At 40.0% G+C, this 21213-nt stretch overlaps 1 protein-coding gene across 2 annotated transcripts in view; it reads left to right on the plus strand.

Moving 5' to 3' along the window:
- The first annotated feature begins 2079 nt into the window (after positions 1-2079).
- LOC106568923 (roquin-1) overlaps positions 2080-21213 on the plus strand; it is a 43706-nt gene continuing 24572 nt past the window's right edge. The window contains exons 1-7 of one of the 2 annotated variants that reach the window (XM_082960771.1): positions 2080-2266; positions 4542-4919; positions 9086-9206; positions 12416-12655; positions 13012-13187; positions 13511-13711; positions 17466-17598. In XM_082960771.1, the coding sequence (XP_082816897.1) occupies positions 4689-4919; positions 9086-9206; positions 12416-12655; positions 13012-13187; positions 13511-13711; positions 17466-17598 (1102 nt within the window). In that variant the 5' untranslated portion in view covers positions 2080-2266; positions 4542-4688. The remainder of the gene's footprint in view (positions 2267-4541; positions 4920-9085; positions 9207-12415; positions 12656-13011; positions 13188-13510; positions 13712-17465; positions 17599-21213) is intronic. The other variant, XM_082960770.1, reaches the window with a different exon arrangement.

The following is a 21213-nucleotide window of genomic DNA, read 5'->3' on the forward strand; positions in this document are numbered from 1 at the left end:
TGGCGGATGCTTTAGTCCAGGTCTGGGAGGAGATCCCTCAGGAGACCATCCGCCACCTCATCAGGAGCATGCCCAGGCGTTGTAGGGAGGTCATACAGGCACGTGGAGGCCACACACACTACTGAGCCTCATTTTGACTTGTTTTAAGGACATTACATCAAAGTTGGATCAGCCTGAAGTGTGGTTTTCCACTTAAATTTTTAGTGTGACTCCAAATCCAGACCTCCATGGGTTGATAAATTGGATTTCCATTGATTATTTTTGTGTGATTTTGTTGTCAGCACATTCAACTATGTAAAGAAAAAAGTATTTCATAAGATTATTTCTTTCATTCAGATCTAGGATGTGTTGTTTAAGTGTTCCCTTTATTTTTTTGAGTAGTATATATATAAAAAGTGCATAACTTGTAATTTTGTTCAATTTTTCTTTATTATCAGTTGCAGAATGATTAGGCACAGGATTTGTCCAGTTGTATTAATAAAAGTAAATAGTATAAGGACAACAATTATTTGTTACTAAGCATCCAACTGTAGGCTATCACACATGAAGGAATTACCTATTTGCAATTGAAAGAATTCCCCTGACATTGAGTTTCAAGTGTACCAGAGGATAAAAATACACTATCACAAAATAATTTCTAAATGACTATAAAATATTTGAACAAGGTCAATTACCTACCTGGACAGATGTAATCCACCACCCTTGAAGAAAACTTGTAAATCGGTCCAATTCGACTGATTTACAAGTTTTCTCTCTGAAAAATGTAGTTCATTTAATCTGATTGTCATAAGGTTCCATGACTTTGTCCACACAGGGCATCTGAACACACAATATACATTTTGATGATTTGTATTAAATGTTGGGTGTTTTATTTAACATTTGTACACCTGTGGTGTTCCTGGTATAAAAAAATGACCGGTCATTAGAAATGAATGAGAAAGACTAAATTTTGTGTATAAAATTGAGTTCAGGCACATGCCCATTCATCAGATGGACACAGTTCCTCTCCCAGACCCCCACATGCATGTGTGTTTGAGCACACACCTTACTCCCCTTCTTAGCATCCATGGCAACCTCCACGGGAACCTTTCCCCAATAGAATCTTCCCCCACGGGAACCAAGCCTGTTGGCATTCTCACAAACAATCGCAACATTGTTTCAATAATACATGGAACTTTTCTAGTAGCTCTGGTATATAGCTTTTTTGAGGCCTTGCTCACTATTCATTCTGTGGCAGCACAATGATCAAACGATATACTGTATGTGAGGCTCCTGAGCATATTTTTGATCATGACACTGGTGAGGAGGAGAGAGTCCTTGTTAAACTTTGACACAAAGTAGTCTATGATAAATAGCACAATATATTTCATCTGAGTATTTGTTATAGTCAAAATAATCCATACATTTTACTCAAAAACGAGTTGTATGAGCTCAGGTCAATGAGGCCGACAGGCCATAAATAGCAAATAGAAGTTCAAAACGTGTAATGTTCACAATAACTTAAGTTAAAAAGATCTAACACGACATTAGGTGATAATGTTTGTATTATTATGGATTTATAATCAGCTATAATGGGGCGGTCATCTGGACCGGGAACACAGAATTAATTAACACGAAACGAACACAACAGGAGGGTTAATATCTTTGAATATACGATTAGGATTGTTGACGTCAACTGCCTGTATTCAATGGAGAGGGGTACTATGCTACTGGTCTCAGTCATGAATATAAATAGCCATGCCGTGACAACTCTGAAATAAATATGTTTTTCTCAGAGTTGCCGGGATGTCACGTGTCTTACTTATATCAGTACACTCGTAACAACCAGCATTAAGAAACGTCTATTCAATCAAATAAACCAATAGCAAATAGCAAATAACCCATTCCTTTTTTTGGACCAAATTCGACACTCTCATTGATCTCCATACAAAAAAAAGCATTGCTTGGTAGGCGAAAAACGCCACCTACTTGGAGGGACACATATTTTCCACCGACATGGGCCGCTACCGCTTCCTGTCTGGCCATATACACAAGACCTGACAGATGGCGATGCTGCCCGACATGTTTCCTGTGCACTGGCATTCTCCCACCAACCGGGGGTGCAGTCGCTCTTCGTCCAACTCCAATGTTAGCTAACAAGCCAGACACTCAGTTGACACCCTCAAACTTCGGCAGCAGCCAAGCTGCATAGTCGACATGGCGATCGATAAAATAACACAAGATTTTTCTAAAGACAGATAAAAGTCTTCCAAGTGTTTTGGAATGAGTGAGTAATTTGTGCATGTAAACGCTAAAATGTTATGAACAGTAAACAATACATGTTAGTTAACGACGCCTTGTTTCTGAGCTAGCCTAGCCAGCTGGCATGACTGGGAGCTAGTATTCCACTCAGCTCGCTAACTACGTAGCAGTATGTTAACTGGCTAATTGCAATTTACTTGCCAACAACATTCTGCAATCTGGTTTAGTAATTGCATTGCCACACAACGATAGCTACCTAAATCTTTAATATTCAGTTAACTACACGTATAATATAGTAAAACAGTAGTGTTAAATCTAGCTAGCTTAGCTAACACAATTTTAGCTGTTGCCACATGAAAAGGCTTTACGTTATCTAGCTAGGACCTATTTCCCTTGTAGTTAGCTATTTGTTTTACTTGTAATGTTAATGTGGCTAGTTTGTTAACAGCTAGCTAACTTACCTAGTTTCGTTAACTACATTCGTTTCATGCGTTTTTGTTTTCATTTCAGTCATGAAAGCATCTAACGTTAGCTAGATATCGAAGGTTGTTTACCATATATAGTAGCCAGTTAGCTATCTTTAGCTAATTGTCGCTCGAATTTAACTCAACTATTTAGCGACTTGCCATAAAGCTAGCTAGACGTGTTGTGTTGCGTGTTTAACCAATTGGTATTTGAAATAAAACGCATGAATATATGGAAGCTGTACCTAATCTTGCAGGCTGAAATTGTTAACTAATTCTGCGCAGCATAAGTTGGCTAACTAGCTACGTTAGTTCAAGCAGCATAAGTAGCTAGCTTCGTCGCCTCTTCGTCTTTGTCCACTAGCTAGCCAGGCCATAGGCTAACAACGTCAGTCGTTGTTTTGATCTGTTATTTGCCCGTCTGGGTGGCCAGCCATTCATTATGTATCTGATGGCTGAATTTTCTGGCGCTTTGAAAATTATTGAACCACCTAGAACAGGTTTAATCAGGTAGTTGGCTGGTTAACTAAAGACGACACTGCTGGATGGCAATCATGCTAACGTTACTAACTATTCAGCTTGCCGGTGGTGGATTGTCTTTTTACCTAGCCATTTTGAATTTGTAAGGCAGCGGTATTGAACTGACTTGCCTTGTGCAGCTAACCAGAATCTATTCTCTAGGCGTGTTCATTGAAGCTGTTCATATTGTGCCTGGTATTATTTTAATGAAAATATAGTTAGCTAGACGTTAACGTTTCTGTCAGCTAACAGGACACTGGCCAATGGATTTGTCCAACGTTATTTTATTGCCAGCCATAAATGTTAACAATGACGGTTTGAGTCATCTGTTGTATCAAGGTAATTGGCTCGGCTAATGTTACATTGTGCAAGAGTCACTGTCAACACAATATAACCCACAGGCTTTTAACCAATGATGTATATAGAGTTCGCCAGTTTGTAGTCCTAAAACCCGGAAATGAGTTACCTTTGGTTAGTTAAAAACATCGATATGGGGGAAATAATAAGGTTTTGGACTAAATGCCGAAAATAAGGTTAGAGGTTAACACAGGTTTAGGAGATTTTATACGTTTTGTGCTATGAGATTATAGCAGTCGGTTAACATAACCTTTATGAATTATGAAGCCTTTATGTGCTTTTTCTTACAACATGAATTCTTAAAAATTCACAAGGAACGTTAGCTGATAAAGATTCTCATAATCAAATGTTTAAAGTTTTCCTAAGCTTGTGTTTACCACAGACCTTATTTTCAGCGTTTATCCAAAAAATGGGATTAATTTTCCTCATAGGCTTTGTCCAACGAACCATGGCGGTGTTAGTGCCTACAAAAAGACGCCATTACTATTTCTCTCTGTAAACCCTGGATTGCAGATGCTATGTATTGGCAATGGATAGGCTGTGAAGCCACCGTTTAGCCATAATGGCTCTTCCCAGTAGGAGCAGTCCTTTATAGGAATGAATGGAATTCTACAGTATTTCAATTACATGTTTCAAGGAGAAAATTACATGTATTTTTGTTGTTGTAGTGGGGACAGTAACATTAGCAGTCTCAAAAAATTATACTTTATCGAATGATTTTATAAATGTTTTCATTTTGTAGTTTTATATTTAGCTCACATATATTTCAAATTATTCATTAAGGTGTCTAATATAATAAATGTGTCCAAAAACGAATGTAGACATTAATAAATGGATTTCTATAGCTACAATGGCGGCGTGCCAAGATGGTGACTTCAACACAGCGCCCCCTATTTGTCTTCTAGTGTATATATAATTAATTGCTTTTAACCCACTATGATTGTTTTCCTTCTCTTTCAGGATTTGTGACGTAATGCGCATCCACGATGTGTCACATTTGAAGAACAATTGAGTTCGGAAGAAAAATCTTGATTCCAGTGGAATCTTCCAATATTTTTTTACCACTTGCACACACACCCACCCAACCCCTACACACGCTGCCCAGCCATGCCCGTGCAAGCCCCACAATGGACAGAGTTCCTGCTGTGTCCCATTTGCACTCAGACGTTCGAGGAGACGGTGCGGCGGCCCATTTCGCTGGGCTGTGGCCACACAGTCTGCAAGATGTGCCTGAACAAGCTGCACCGCAAGGCCTGCCCCTTCGACCAGACGGCCATCGCCACTGACATCGAGCAGCTGCCCGTCAACACAGCCCTGCTGCAGCTGGTGGGGGGACAGGTGAGTCGTAAGACCTGGGAGAGGGGCGTCAGGGTTGGTGGGGGGTGGCTCAATTCAGTTAGAATCTGTTCTTTGCGCTGTCCCACCACAGTGTTCCCCCTTTTGTATTTCAGATGAGGTGCCAAGGTCTCTAGGGTTAGGGATACAGGATCATGGGAATTCTACCAACAGAATAGTATTGGAGATTAATCCATCAGATGTGATAGTTAGGAGCTGATTGTTGATGTTTAGGGTGAAGAAACAGAGTAGTTAATGATAAGAGGAAGACCTAGCTAATGGGGAGTTATTTGTGATCTGTGTTGTTCAGAGATCTTTCTGGTCAGTAGTTGTGGTGTATGTACCTGATCGCCTTAAAGGTAGGGATGGGCATGAGTACTCGAACGTACGTCTCAACTCTATCTTTAACCCAGAGATCACGTTTTTCTTTAAATACTGCAATACTATTTGTCAGATTTATTTCGGAACTCCTGCTCTACCCAATACACATTCCCACACACTGACACACCAACACACACATAATATCCACACACATTTATACTGACTGCGCACACACACTCACATACAATCTTCATTTACGCTCCTGCTACACTGTTCATTATACACCCTGATGCCTAGTCACCTTATCCCTATACATATCTACCTCTCTCACTCCAGTATCCCTGCACATTGTAAATATGGTACTGGAACTGAACCTGTATATAGCTTCTTACTTTCTCGTTCTTATTTTTATTGTGTGGTTTTGTTCTACTTTATCTTATTTTTAGTTCTGCATTGCTATTAATTACTGCGTTGTTGGATTTAGAGCCTGCAAGAAATGTCACCTTACTTGTGCACGTGACATTGACATTTAAAACCTGTTATATTTTCAGAGCGGGATTAACTATCACCGTACAACTTATTTAAGATTCAAAAATCGAAATAACTATTTTATGTCAAGTGCTTCTGATTGACTGTGGGGTGTCTGTTTCAGGCGCATAGCGCGAACTGGGCACTATCAGCATGGTGGCCAAACGCAGTGAGGTTTGGAAGCAAGGTATTTTGATCAAACTGATGAAACCCATGTGCAATGCAAACTATGCAATATCAAGCTCTCCTATCACAGCACATCTAGTTCCATAAGAAATCATATGCTTATCAAGCACAAAGAAACGTTCTCAGAGGGGGACAAGTAGCAGAAATCTCGCATCACATCTTTTGCCACCGCAAAGGACTGCCTTGACCCTGCCAGAGCCGAGCAGGTAACACAGCTCATTACAGTTTCAATTAATGATTCTCAAATGGCACTTGTTTTTATTAACTGAAAATGTATGGGGAAATGTGATTTCAGCTCATATTGAATTACTTAAGCTAGCATTACATAGTCCTTTTGATTCCTAACATAAGGCGAAAAGCAAGAGCACTGCTGAGGTTAGTGCCTTTTTTTGAAGATTGCGTTCCACGCTATAATATAACCAGTTGATACGGTTTCAGTAAATTAATCTTAAATGGCACCGTTTTGTTATTGATATATATATATATATATATATGGGTCAATTTAACAATTAGGATTTATCTGTAATGTTCTGAAAAATTAGGCATGTTGCGCCCCGTTGGTATACAGATAAATGCACGCCATTTTTTTTCCAGTGCGGACCTTGTGTTCTAAAATAGATACTTTTTTTCATTCAAGTACTCGGGGGGACAGACAATCGTGTGAGTACTCAGAACAGACAATCGTGTGAGTACTCAGAACAGTCAAAAAATGTCAAATGCCCATCCCTACTTAAAGGTGTGTCAGAGATGGTCTGAGAGTAATAGCCTATTCAGTTCACTACCTATGTTTTCTATTAACTTGTCCAGTGATTGTTTTGTTGTTGTTGTCGTCAACATTTAGGAAGTTCACAAAGAAAATAGATGTGATAATTGCCCACAAGGGTGCGTTACCATTTAACTATCTTGTCGATTTAAAAACACCTGGATGTAATGACATCACACCTATTAAAAAATATTTAAAAAAAATAAAACTACATAAAAATTGTGGTTGAAGGGTTTCCATTACCCATTTAGGCAAATTGTGCATTAATAAATTGGTAACAGCCTGTATGCCATCTCACCTCAGGTAGTCTGTGAAACCCAGCATGGATAGAATGCAATAATTTACTTATTTGCCGTATTCTAATAATAATTCTAATAGTATCACCACGGTCCGTGCCATGGTGAAACTTGCACTCCTGTAGATCTGAAATAATTTGATGGTGAGACTTGCCAGCCAACCAGAAAGCAAGCTGAAGCAATTCAGGCATTCTTGAAAGTCAGGACAATCCTTGTCCTGCAAATATATATATTTTTATATAGTTAAAATAGATTTTGCAAGCAGTGGGTATTTCAAATTAAATGTGGAGTGGAGCTTCCAAACCTATTTGGCAATTAACATTTATAAGAAAAACTATTTGTCGCAAATAAAGTTTAACAAAAGAAAAATCCACCCTTGACTCCTGGCTGTCCACCTGGTTGTGCTGCTGCTCCAGTTTCAACTGTTCTGCCTGTTGCTAGGGAACCCTGACCTGATCACCAGACGTGCTAACTTGTCCCGGTCCTGCTGTTTTCGACTCTCTCTACCGCACCTGCTGTATCGACTTCTGAATGCTCGGCTATAAAAAGCCAACTGACATTTACTCCTGAGGTACTGACCTGTTGCACCCTCTAGTCTACAACCACTGATTATTATTTGAACCTGCTGGTCATCTATGAACGTTTGAATATCTTGAACAATCTGGCCTTAAATGGCCATGTACTCTTATAATCTCCACCCAGCAAAGCCAGAAGAGGACTGGCAAGTTCCTTCCTTTCTAGGGAGTTCTTCCTAGCCACGTGCTTCTACATCTGCGTTGCTTGCTGTTTAGGGTTTCAGGCTGGGTTTCTGTATAGCACTTTGTGACATCTGCTGATGTAAAAAGGGCTTTATAAATACATTTGATTGATAAATGTCTCTCCTTTAGAAAATGTATTCTATATCTGCCGTTTCCATTACAGATTGCTTTTGTCGAATAAACCTGGGTCAATGGAAACCTGACTATATATTAAATCACAAAAGGCAGTTTCTGTTTGGGATGTTACTCATCAGGGCGTCTCGATTTTTTTATTGGATTGTTTTTTGAGGCGTGGTGATGGCATGGTAGTGTTGTGGGATCGCTTATGTTGTCGATGTGAAAGGACATTGTTCTGATGCAGAGGGGTGTGGCAGATATTGATCCATTTATTCGTGAAGTTGACAGATGGCCTGTCAGGTAACATTACTATTACTGCCAAGACGCGCTGTCATCACACTGTTTCCTCTATTAAGAGTGACAATCTGTGATACAATTTGACTGGAAGTGTCAACACATAGCCAGCCAAGGGTGTCAAAGATGCTATAACTGTGAAGTTTGGTCAATTCTCTCTGCTCAGTGCGTGTCTATGCCCATTGACACAGTTATAAGAACTACAGGGTTTTTCCAGGATCAAAAAGGGGTTTAGGTGGCGGGTGTGTGGTCAGTGCAGTTGTGTATATTACATTTGTTTTATTTGATTACTTTATTATTTCTAGGAAATCTAATCTCTATAGAGCTGCTGTCTGACAATCACTCTTTTGTAGTTCTTCAAAGTACTTTTTATGACTGCCGAATACCAACTATCAGTCACTCAGATCATGTATTTTCATGCAGAGATACCTCAGGATGCAACAGCTGCTGCTCTATATCACCTCACGATCACTGTGGTGGGCCTGGCTGCCAAGTGGGTGGGGCAATGCCATCCCAGGCTGAATACATGGCTGCACCCCTGCTCAGTCATGTGAAATTCATAGATTAGGGCCTAATGAATTTATTTAAATTGACTGATTTCCTTATGTACTGTAGCTCAGTAAAAGCTTTGAAATTGTTGCATGTTGCGTTTTATATTTTTGTTCAGTATATGTCACTGCGTATAGGGAAAGTAGAACCTGCACACTCAATGCTCCAACACAACGGTATTGATTACGTAATCTAATTATATTATAAACCAACAAAGGTCTTTGTTTGATTATTTGACTGTGTAAATTAACCCATTTAATCACTTCCCAGCATCCTATTAAATGTGACACGTGTTTAATTGTTTATTTTCATATATTAATATTCCATTGTGCCACTTGTGTGTCCCGTCAATTCCAGGTTCCCAAGGTCCAGCCGGTGGCCCTTATCACCAGCCCAGAAGACGCGCAGCACTATGAGGAGGCCAGTCAGTGTGTGGAGGAGCTGGCCCTCTACCTCAAACCCCTCAGCAACACCAGAGGTAACACGCACGCGCATACACAGTGTTCAACCAACTCTGACTCAGGACAATGATGACAATATTGTAAATAATTAACAATTCATGAATCACAATAATTGTTTGCTAAAATATAAATTGATTGCCAAAAATGTAATTTTTGTAATGGCAATCCTGGTGCATAGGTAAACATCCTAAGCATTAGAACTGCCCACATTATTCCGCATTTTCTTTGTTAATTGTGGCAATTAAGATACGCAAGATTGAATCTCTTTTTTATAGCTGTATATAATACAATCGAGGTGAGGTTGATGGAAATGCTTTTGCCGGTTTATCTGCTTCTGTCCTGTGGGTGGCACTGTGTGCTCTTTTTGAAGGATTGGTTCCGGTCTCTGGGGGGATCTGGGTGGTCTGCCGGTCACTGGGATGACAATCCAATTTGGGATTGGGGGGGGGGGGGGTTTAGCAATTGGAGATTTACTTAGTAGCAATGCAAATATCATGGTGTCATATATGGACACTCAATAATTATGGTACTTTTTAATGGTAAGTTTACAAACATATATTATGATAATAGACTCTAATATTATGGTGGGAGATTATAATATGGTTTTGATTATCTCAATGGATAGTAAAACAAATCACACTACAAAATATCACCATCATGCGCTTAAGGAAATCACGATTATCATGGATATATTGGAACTAGTGGATATATGGAAGCTTAAATATCCTGACCTAGTGAGATATACATGGCGGATGCTCAATCAAGCTAGTCGTCTTGACTACTTCCGTATGTCATTCTTGCTAGCACCAAAAGTTTAAAAAAAGAAGAAAAAAAAGTGTTGATAGCGGACAGAATGCGTTCGGACCATCAAATAATTGGCATGTATATTATTCTTAGAGAATTTCCACATGGGCGAGGGTATTGGACATTTAGTCATAGCCTATTGGATGACAACTTGTTTTTAACCAGGACAGAATAATTTATAGCAGGTCTCCTTATTGTATGGGGCACTTTTAAATGTGTCTTTTAGAGGCCATGCAATTCAATACTCATCTTTAAAACAAAGCAATTTAGGTCAAAAGAGTCCATATTAACAAAGGAAATGGAAGGACTAACAGTACAGATGGATAGCGATAAAAACTGTACTATAGGAAAAACTCAAAGAAATGGAGGAACTTATTCAAGAAAGATTAAGTGTAATACATTTTTAAAAATGAAGTGAACTGGATGAAATGTTAAGAAAAATACACAATTCTTTTTTCATCTTCAAAATAGAAATGCTGCCAAAAATGTACTGAAACTTGTTACAAATGTCACCCATGATTCACCAAACAATATATTGAAAGAGGAAGCAAAGTACTTTAAGCATATTTTTTCATTTGTCTCCATTTCCACTAACCCAAGTTAAATTGTATGGATTTATTAAAAATGTTAATAATGTAAAATTAACAGCTGTTCAGAAAGACTCATGTGAAGGTCAAATTACAGAGGAGGAACTTCTTGATGCAATTAAGGCCTTTAAGGCTGGGAAAATTCCAGGGCTGGATGGCATACCAGTGGAGGTATACCTTACTTTTTTTTGTTCTACTCAGAGGACCGTTATTAGCATATTTTAACCACTCCTATAAAAATGGTAGATTATCAGATACACAATGATTTCATTATTACTGAAACAGGACCCAAGTGGTAAATATAAAGATATAGTCCATTTAAGAAATTGGAGGCCCCTTACACTTCAGTGTTGTGATGCAAAAATTCTAGCAATATGCATAGAATTAAAAAGGTATTGTCGGGTATTATTCATCCTAAACAGACAGGGTTTTTACATGGACAATATATTGGAGATAATATAAGACAAGTACTGGAAACAATGGAGCACTATGAAAAATCTAGGAAACCAGGCCTGGTATTTATAGCTGACTTTGGAAAGGCTTTTGATAAAGTACGACAGTAATTTATATATAAAAGCCTGGAATATTTACATTTTGGAGAATCTCTCATATACAATTGGTTAAAGTTATGTATAGTAACCCCATATGTAAAGTAGTAAATAATGGCTACTTCTCAAAGTATTAAACTGTCCAGAGGCGTAAAACAAGGTTGTCTACAATCAGCATATCTATTTATTATGGCCATTGAAATGTCAGCTATTAAAATCAGATCCAACAATATCAAGGGCCTAGAAATCCAGGTCTTAAAAACAAAGGTGCCATTGTACACTGATTCATGTTTTCTTTTAAATCCACAATTTGGATCCATCCACAGCCTCATGAGGATCTAGATACTTTTCCAATCTCTCTGGATTACAACCAATTGCACTGTTACGTATTTGATCACAAAACATTTTATTTTAGTTTTTTATTTTACCTTTATTTAACTAGGCAAGTCAGTTAAGAACAAATTCTTATTTTCAATGACGGCCTAGGAACAGTGGGTTAACTGCCTTGTTCAGGGGCAGAACAACAGATTTTTACCTTGTCAGCTCGGGGATTCAATCTTGCAACCTTTCGGTTACTAGTCCAACGCTCTAACCACGAGGCTACCTGCCAATTTACCGTGCTTATGGCCTTGCCTAGACCTAGCGACTTGTTAAAAAAAAAATACAACAAATCAGCAAAAAATATTTCATTTAATTTGGGCCTATTCATATAATGAATAGGAATTTGGAGGGCAGAAATTATTTTAATATTAAAGCATTAGACATCTAAAGACTTCAGTCATACAAAAGTTATACTTAAATTCATACTGGTTCTCTAGCAGATTAGTAAGAATGTCTCACCCCATGTTCAAGAATGGCCTTTTCCCCTTTATTCAGATTAGAACCTCTCTCTCTTGGTTATTTGAATATGAAATAATCTCAAATGTCATTATTTGTAAAACAAGCCTAGAAAGTTGATTGCAATTTCAGTTTAATCCACCAGAAAAGACAGAACAAATATTATGGTTAAACTCAAATATACAAATTGATAAAAAAAACTATTTTTTGAGTTTTTTTTTTTTTAATATCATTTACAAAGATTATACATATGAAGTGGTGATCCTAACTGACCTAAGACAGGTCATTTTTTACTAGGGTTAAATGTCAGGAATCGTGAAACTGAGTTTAAATGTATTTGGCTACGGTGTATGTAAACTTCTGACTTCAACTGTATATTTCTTTATAAAAAACCATTCCATGGTGTCTCTCTCTCCACCCCCCAACCTCCTTCCCTTTGTCTCTCACCAGGTGTGGGCCTGAGCAGCACGACCCTGAGTATGCTGAGTCGACCCATGCAGAGGAAGCTGGTGACCCTGGTCCACTGTCAGCTGGTGGAGGAGGAGGGCCGGGTGCGGGCCATGAGGGCAGCAAGGTCTCTGGGGGAGCGCACGGTAACAGAGCTCATCCTGCAGCACCAAAACCCCCAGCAATTGTCGTCCAATTTGTGGGCCGCCGTCCGGGCCAGGGGCTGCCAGTTCTTGGGTCCAGGTAGGATGAGATCTAGTTTACACACACACACCCTCCTTGACTATACCAGAATTTCTCAACTTCTCCTCGGAGACCCCCAGCCATTCCATTTTCCAGTTGATCTATTCCGTAGCAAACTCCCAGATCGTCCAGAGCTAATCCTCAAGCTCTTGACTAGTTGAATCACTGCTAGTTCAGGACGACAGCAAATTTGTGAAACATCTGGGGGTCCCCAAGGATAGGTTAGAAACACTGTCTTATACAATGACATTTACTACTGTAAATGTTTGTATGTTGTCAAACTTGCACAAATATCTTCTCAAATGCTGTGGGTGTGCTTGTGGTCTAAACCCACTTGTATGCGTTCTCCCTCCCAGCCATGCAGGAGGAGGCTCTGAAGCTGGTGCTGCTGGCTCTGGAGGACGGCTCGGCCCTGTCCAGGAAGGTCCTGGTGCTGTTCGTGGTCCAGCGGCTGGAGCCACGCTTCCCCCAGGCCTCCAAAACCAGCATAGGCCACGTGGTGCAACTCCTTTACAGGGCCTCCTGCTTTAAGGTAGCTCTGACTCTACCTACATACACAAACACGGTTCTAAGAGCTGGTTCTTGTTCATTTGGTACAAACCGGAGTGAAATGGAGAGGTACTATCTAACGTTCTCCAATAACAAACACTGTTTTGTTTTCTTTTGTATAGTGTTTTGGAACGTTTGCTAGACTGTGCTCCAATGAATATGACCCAGCATAGGCCACGTGGTTCACAAACATGTTTTGGGCTATGACCTCCCTAAAATTCTCTAAACCATCTATAACCAATCAGTAGATCCTGACCCAATGTTTTTAGGAAACTCTAACCTAAAGCCCTCTCTCCGGTTGTCTAGGTGACCAAGCGGGACGAGGACTCGTCGCTGATGCAGCTGAAGGAGGAGTTCCGGACGTACGAGGCGCTGCGGCGCGAACACGACTCCCAGATTGTCCAGATCGCCATGGAGGGCGGCCTCCGCATCGCCCCTGACCAGTGGTCCTCCCTGCTCTACGGGGACCAGTCACACAAGTCCCACATGCAGTCCATCATCGACAAGGTACCTGTGTGTCTTCGACAAGGTGTCTGCGTCTGTTTAGGTCTGTTACTAGTCCTAGAAGTAGCTGTCACCTACAGTACCAGTCAAAAGTTTGGACACACCTATTCATTCCAGGGTGTTTTTATGTTTTTTTTTTTTTTGAAGAATAATAGTGTAGTCTTCAAAACTATGAAATAACACGTATGGAATCATGTAGTAACCAAAAAAGTGTTAAAATCAAAACCTATTGTATATTTAAGATTCTTCAAAGTAGCCACCCTTTGCCCTGACGGCTTTGCACACTCTTAGCATTCTCTCAACCAGCTTCATGACGTAGTCACCTGGAATGCATTTCAATTAACAGGTGTGCCTTATTAAAAGTACATTTGTGGAATTTCTTTCCTTCATAATGCATTTGAGCCAATCAGTTGTGTTGTGACAAGGTAGGGTTGGTGTTAGAGGTCGACCGATTATGATTTTTCAACGCCGATACCGATTATTGGAGGACCAAAAAAGCCGATGCCGATTAATCGGCTGATTTGTTTTTTTCTTCTTTTTTATGACAACTACAACAATACTGAATGAACACTTATTTTAACTTAATATAATACATCAATAAAATCAATTTAGCCTCAAATAAATAATGAAACATGTTCAATTTGGTTTAAATAATGCAAAACAAAGTGTTGGAGAAGAAAGTAAAAGTGCAATATGTGCCATGTAAGAAAGCTAATGTTTAAGTGCCTTGCTCAGAACATGGGAACATATGAAAGCTAGTGGTTCCTTTTAACATGAGTCTTCAATATGCCCAGGTAAGAAGTTTTAGGTTGTAGTTATTATATTATTATAGGAATTATAGGACTATTTCTCTCTGTACGATTTGTATTTCATATACCTTTGACTATTGGATGTTCTTATAGGCACTTTACTATTGCCAGTGTAACAGTATAGCTTCCGTCCCTCTCCTTGCCCCTACCTGGGCTCATACCAGGAACACATCGACAACAGCCACCCTCGAAGCAGCGTTACCCATGCAGAGGAAGGGAAAAAACTACTCCAAGTCTCAGAGCGAGTGATGTTTGAAACGCTATTAGCGTGCACCCGGCTAACTAGCTAGCCATTTCACATCGGTTACACCAGCCTAATCTTGGGAGTTGATAGGCTTGAAGGGGTGGGTATAATTTGTGGAACGTTCCAACAGGAATCTGTTCCAAAGAAGGTAAAGTAAAAGGTTGCCAACCAACAACGCATACAAAGTAGCAACACATACAAACCTCGCTAACTAGCTGCCGAATAGACATCAACTCACCACGTAGCTTATTCTTAATGTTTGTCCATAGGCAAACAGACATGTGAGGACAGACATTTTTCGAAATAAACGTGATGAGTGAAAAACACAATGAAATAGACCACTCCCTACCCGGTATCTTATTCTGCCGCTATACAACTTTGTATGCGTTGTTTTTTGGAAACCTTGTTATTTGCGAAGTTTTTGGAATAGATTCCTGTTGGAACGTTCCACAAATTATACCCACTCAGGTTGAGTCATAAACAGCGCAATGCTTGTAGCACAGCGAAGGGCTGTTTGAATGAATGCTTACGAGCCTGCTGCTGCCTACCACCGCTCAGTCAGACTGCTCTATCAAATCATAGACTTAATAAGAATATAATAAACACACAGAAATACGAGCCTTGGGTCATTAATATGGTCGAATCTGGAAACTATCTCGAAAACAAAAGTTTTTTTCTTTCAGTGACATACGGAACCGTTCCGTATTTTATCTAACGGGTGACTAAGTCTAAATATTCCTGTTAGGCATTGATGTTTATGGTTCGGTCCATTGGTGCAACGACAGTACTTTTTTCGCAAATGCGCTTGTTAAATCAACACCCGTTTGTCGAAGTAGGCTGTGATTCAATGAAAATTAACAGGCACCGCATCGATCATATGCAACGCAGGACACGTTAGATAAACTAGTAATACATCAACCATGTGTAGTTAACTAGTGATTATGTGAAGATTGATAGTTTTTTATAAGTCTAATGCTAGCTAGCAACTTACCTTTGCTTCTTGCTGCCCTTGCGTTACAGGTAGTCAGCCTGTTAATCCTTGTGGAGTGCAATGTAAGGCAGGTGGTTAGAGCGTTGGACTGGTAACCGAAGGTTGCAAAAACGAATCCCCCTGAACAAGGCAGTTAACCCCCGTTTCTAGGCCGTCATTGTAAATAAGAATGTGTTCTTAATCTGACTGGCCTAGTTAAATAAAGTTGTAATTAAAAAAATATATATATATCGGAAAATCGGTGGCCAAAAATACCGATTACCGATTGTTGTGAAATCGGCCCTAATTAATCGGCCATTCCGATTAATCGGTCGACCTCTAGTTGGTATACAGAAGAAAGCCCTATTTGGTAAAATACCAAGTCCATATTATGGCAAGGACGGCTCAAATAATCAAATAGAAACGACAGTCCATCATTAGTTTAAGACATGGTTAGTCAATCTGGAAAATTTCAAGAACTTTGAAAGTTTCTTCAAGTGCAGTCGCTAAAACCATCAAGCGCTTTGATGAAACTGCCTCTCATGAGGACCACCATAGGAAAGGAAGACCCACAGTTACCTCTGCTGCAGAGGATACGTTCATTAGAGTTACCAGCCTCAGAAATTGCAGCCCAAATAAATGCTTCAGAATTCAAGTAACAGAAGCATCTCAACATCAACTGTTCAGAGGAGACTGCGTAAGTCAGGCCTTCATGGTCAAATTGCTGCGTAGAAACCACACCAATAAGAAGACATACTTGGACCAAGAAACACGATCAATGGACATTAGACCGGTGGAAACCAGTCCTTTGGTTCCCACCGTGAAGCATGGAGGAGGAGGTGTGGGGGTGCTTTGCTTAACCAGCTGGCTACCGCAGCATTCTGCAGCGATACGCCATCCCATACGGTTTGTGCTTAGTGGGACTATCATTTGTTTTTCAACAGGACAATAACCCAAAACACACCTCCAAGCTGTGTAAGGGCTATTTGACCAAGAAGGAGAGTGATGGAGTGCTGCATCAGATGACCTGGCCTCCACAATCCCCCAACCTCAACCCAATTGAGATGGTTTGGGATGAGTTGGACCACAGAGTGAAGGAAAAGCAGCCAACAAGTGCTCAGCATATGTGGGAACTCCTTCAATATTGTTAGAAAAGCATTCCAGGTGAAGCTGGTTGAGAGAATGTCAAGAGTGTGCAAAGCTGTTAAGGCAAAGGGTGGCTATTTGAAGTATCTCTCAAATATATTTTGATTTGTTTAACACTTTTTTTGGTTACTACATGATTCCGTATGTGTTATTTCATAGTTTTGATGTCTTCGCTATTATTCGACAATGTAGAAAATGAAGAAAACCCTTGCATGGGTAGGTGTGTCCAAACTTTTGACTGTTACTGTATGTCGTCAGTCCATTATCAACGAGGTATGTGTCAGTTACGCATATTCACAAAAATCCCACATTCACTCATGTAAACATCTACTTATCAGTTTGTGTATTTGTCTATATATCTGTCTGTGTGCACACATGAAACCACAAAATAACCATAAGTTTCCACTAAAGGAGCAGCACTCTGTCTGTGAGTCGATCCTTCACAATAGAAAACATGTTATTGCAAACAATGCTGATAGGATACAGGATAGCAGGAATGATCATATCCACAAAGGAGTGGTAGAAAATCCAGGCGCAGGCACTCAAATGCTGATGAGAATTTTCATTAATATCCCGTGTCCCCTCCAGTTGCAGACGCCGGCTTCGTTTGCCCAGAGCGTCCAGGAGTTGACCATCGCCCTGCAGAGGACGGGCGACCCCGCCAACCTTAACCGCCTCCGACCACACCTGGAGCTCCTGGCCAACATCGACCCAAGCCCCGGTGAGAGACACACACACACACACACACACACGCTGGCTCCCATGCACATCACACACCCCGCTCAGGGCCAAAGCTTGACAATGATGCATGCAACTGAAGATTGTATTCGAACCACAGACACACCAGGGCTGCCTTTCTGCATTCAAAATTGTTCTCTAACTCACTCCTGTTTTTGTGTTGTCCCCATTATGGGACTGATGGGACTAAATAGCTGAAAGCATTACCAGGAACTTAGCCAAATTATTGCATTCCCCTTTTAGGTCCCATCAAACCCTCGAAGGGCAGGGAACAAGTGCATAGGGGAGGGAGTTTTCTTGAACTTTCTGGAATGAATAACAGCCCAGTGCTTTCCAATAGTTAAGTGGTAAAGAATCAATCAATCAGTGTAGAACAGGTTGGGTTTGTTTGTTTGAGCTGCATGTGGCTGTGGTCAGGGAGAAGTTGTGATGTTATCAGACTGATTCAAATGGGCATGACTCATTGGCCCTTATGACTCATCTCACCTATGGATTTTGACTATCTGTCATTCCAATCATGGTTAAGTACCGTTTCATTGAAGCACAGAGCCCTTTAAGCAGTAGCCTATGTTTGAAAGAGAGGGAGTGAAGTACACAGACAGCCAAATTCTTTTCCCAATTATTTGCATATCTGATACATATCTGGTATTTTTCCTTATGTTTAACAACCACATGCAATCTGGTCTTTTGACTTCCGATTTTTATACCACCTGTATATGTGGATCTCAATCCTGATACAAACCGGATCCACCTTTTGCGACCTCTGTCTACACTCTCAGATAAGATCATTTTGCTCTGAAGTGGGTTTTGTTTTGCACGTTACCTGCTGTTACCATGACAACCACCCCAAATGTTTAAGGAAAAGTGACATGAAATGACCTTTGCATCGGTGTACTACTTCAGAGGATACATCAGTGTGAGTGTGCAAAACTGATATGGGTCACATGTAATTCTGAGTGTGGACAGTCAGAAAAAAAATTGATATGGAAAGAAAATCAGATTTGGGTTCTTAGTGGCTGTGTAAGCACTTGTGTGCATGTGTGACCCTTCTTTTTTCAGGCAGCTTTCTTATTTCTTGAACTAGGCTAGTACTGATAGAGAGATAAGACCTGTATTCTATCAGGTGGGGCCTATATCAGGGCATAAAATTAACTTTTTGGTCTATAAGCCACGGTGACAGGTAGATTTAAAAATCTACCAGCCACTCAGATTTTTTACCAGATTTTTGGTTGTTGTTGCTAAAATTACACCAAAACAAAATAGAGGATGAGTGAGCTTTGTAATGTTTCTCAAACAATAAATAAATTACTAGCAAGAACTAATGTGGTATATTGTTTCAGTTCATTTTGTGGCCGGTGTCTTTTAACCAAAATATCACAGATGAGACAAATGTTCACTTGCCCCTTTAAGGGCGGGAGGTTACCGTGGTAAAGCGACTCGAGTCATGTTTGTGCGTGTGAGATTGAGTCTGACTAGTAGAAGGATTCTGTTCTCTTCCCTAAAAATTGAACCTCTAACATAGAAAATCAACCTAGCTTGTGAACAAAACAAAGTCTCACTTCAGTAGACTTTAGTTTCAAGTAAATTAGACCAACTTTTATGCCTGTGCTCACCTCTTCTAAAGAATGAGTCTTTCACTCAGCTCTTAACGTGTGCTCAGCCCCCAGCCAGACAGTGTTGCAGCGCGAGGTAGAATAGGCTATATAAAATTCGTAGTTCTTTATTTTGTGCGATTAATTTACCAGCTATGAATCAAAACGGCAGAAATACTTTACATGTAACTGTAGCTGTTTTCATTATCCTGTAAATGTGATCATACTTGACTATTTTCATTCACAAATGCAAGTGACATGCTCGCACTGTGGAACCCAGATCACACACCGATGTGCCTGGTGAAATAGACATCTCACCCGCCAATGCCAAAATCTACCCGCACGTGGCAGGTGTTCATTTTAGGCCCTGGCTTGTGTGTGTGTGTGTGTGTGTGTGGCAGTAATAGACAAGGGGGGTGTATATGGTTAGCATCTAGGCCTACAGGACACTGTGTTTTACCATGAGTTTGTAAACCCATGAATGATATGGGGAAGATGTACCATAAGAATGTATATGCAGGGTTGCCAGGTCAAGCTAAAACATTCTAGCTCAATGACCATTTAAACCCTGCCCAGAAGGCCTGAAATCTAGCCCTATTTTGGGGGGTTTTTGCATCGAGATCATTTGCCATACACCCTTTTTCCATAACTTTATCAAGCTAATTAAGGATTATCACGTTAGAAGCAAAATTTGGTTTTCCTCAAAATAATAATTATTGCAAGCTATGACATTGCTTAATCATAGCAGTCAAACGAGTTAATCGGCATCCATTGATGGAAAATTATATGGCGAGTTTTATAAGGGCGAATTACGTCATAAGGCACAAGGGCTATGGTATATGGCCAATATACCACGACTAAGGGCTATTCTTAAGCACAATGCAAAGCGGAGTGCCTGGATACAGTCGTTAGCCATGATATATTGGCCATATACCACATTCCCCCCGGGGTGCCTTATTGCTATTATAACCTGGTTACAACTGTAAATAGAACAGTAAAAAGTATACCACGGCTTTCAGCCAATCAGCATTCAGGGCTCGAACCAAGTTTATAAATGTAAATCAACCCTCTTTGTGCATTTGCATAACTATAGATAAATCCGACAGAGTTTGAGTGATGAAAGATGGACAGAGGATCTCAATCTCTGAGCAAGAAACACTTGGATGAACATAAACTAATATTAGTCTATTCTCTGGCAATTGTGTGCCAGATAAGACTACAAACGGTTATAAATGGCCCATTGGCGAGATTGACTTTTCATTCAAATAGGCGTAGGCTACAGACTAAAATCTGGTTTTATTATTGTAATTACATTTAGCCATAGTTTGCTTAGATAAAGGCAGGTAGCCTATAGCCCCTGATAGGCCTACATCTAATTTCAGATAGTTTACAGTAGCCTAGACAAGATGTTGGCAAGATGTAAACTGAATGATTTAGCAGCTTGCTTAGTTCAATTTAAGACTAATTTATTCATGAGTTGCGAGGCAATTTCGCAGTAAGAAGTGCTTGTGTTTCCCAATAGCCTGCTGCAATAGGCTGGGGGTCGTCATTTAAATCACTGAATTAAATATTAATAACGTACAGTACCGGTCAAAAGTTTGGACACACCTACTCATTCCAGGGTTTTTCTTTTCTTTTTACTATTTTCTACATTGTAGAATAATAAAGACATCAAAACTATGAAATAACACACATGGAATAATGTAGTAACCAAAAAAAGTGTTAAACAAATCAAGATACATTTGAGATTCTTCAAAGTAGCCACCCTTTGCCTTGATAACAGCTTTGCACACTCTTGGCATTCTCTCAACCAGCTTCATGAGGTAGTCACCTGGAATGCATTTCAATTAGCTGTTGTGCCTTGTTAAATTAATTTGTGGAATTTCTTTCTTTAATGCGTTTGAGCCAATCAGTTGTTTTGTGACAAGGTAGGGGTGGTATACAGAAGATGGGTAAAATACCAAGTCCATATTATGGCAAGAAAAGTCAAATAAGCAAAGAGAAAT

This window comes from Salmo salar, chromosome 14 (assembly GCF_965601325.2).
Source record: "Salmo salar chromosome 14, fSalSal1, whole genome shotgun sequence".
Taxonomy (NCBI): domain Eukaryota; kingdom Metazoa; phylum Chordata; class Actinopteri; order Salmoniformes; family Salmonidae; genus Salmo; species Salmo salar.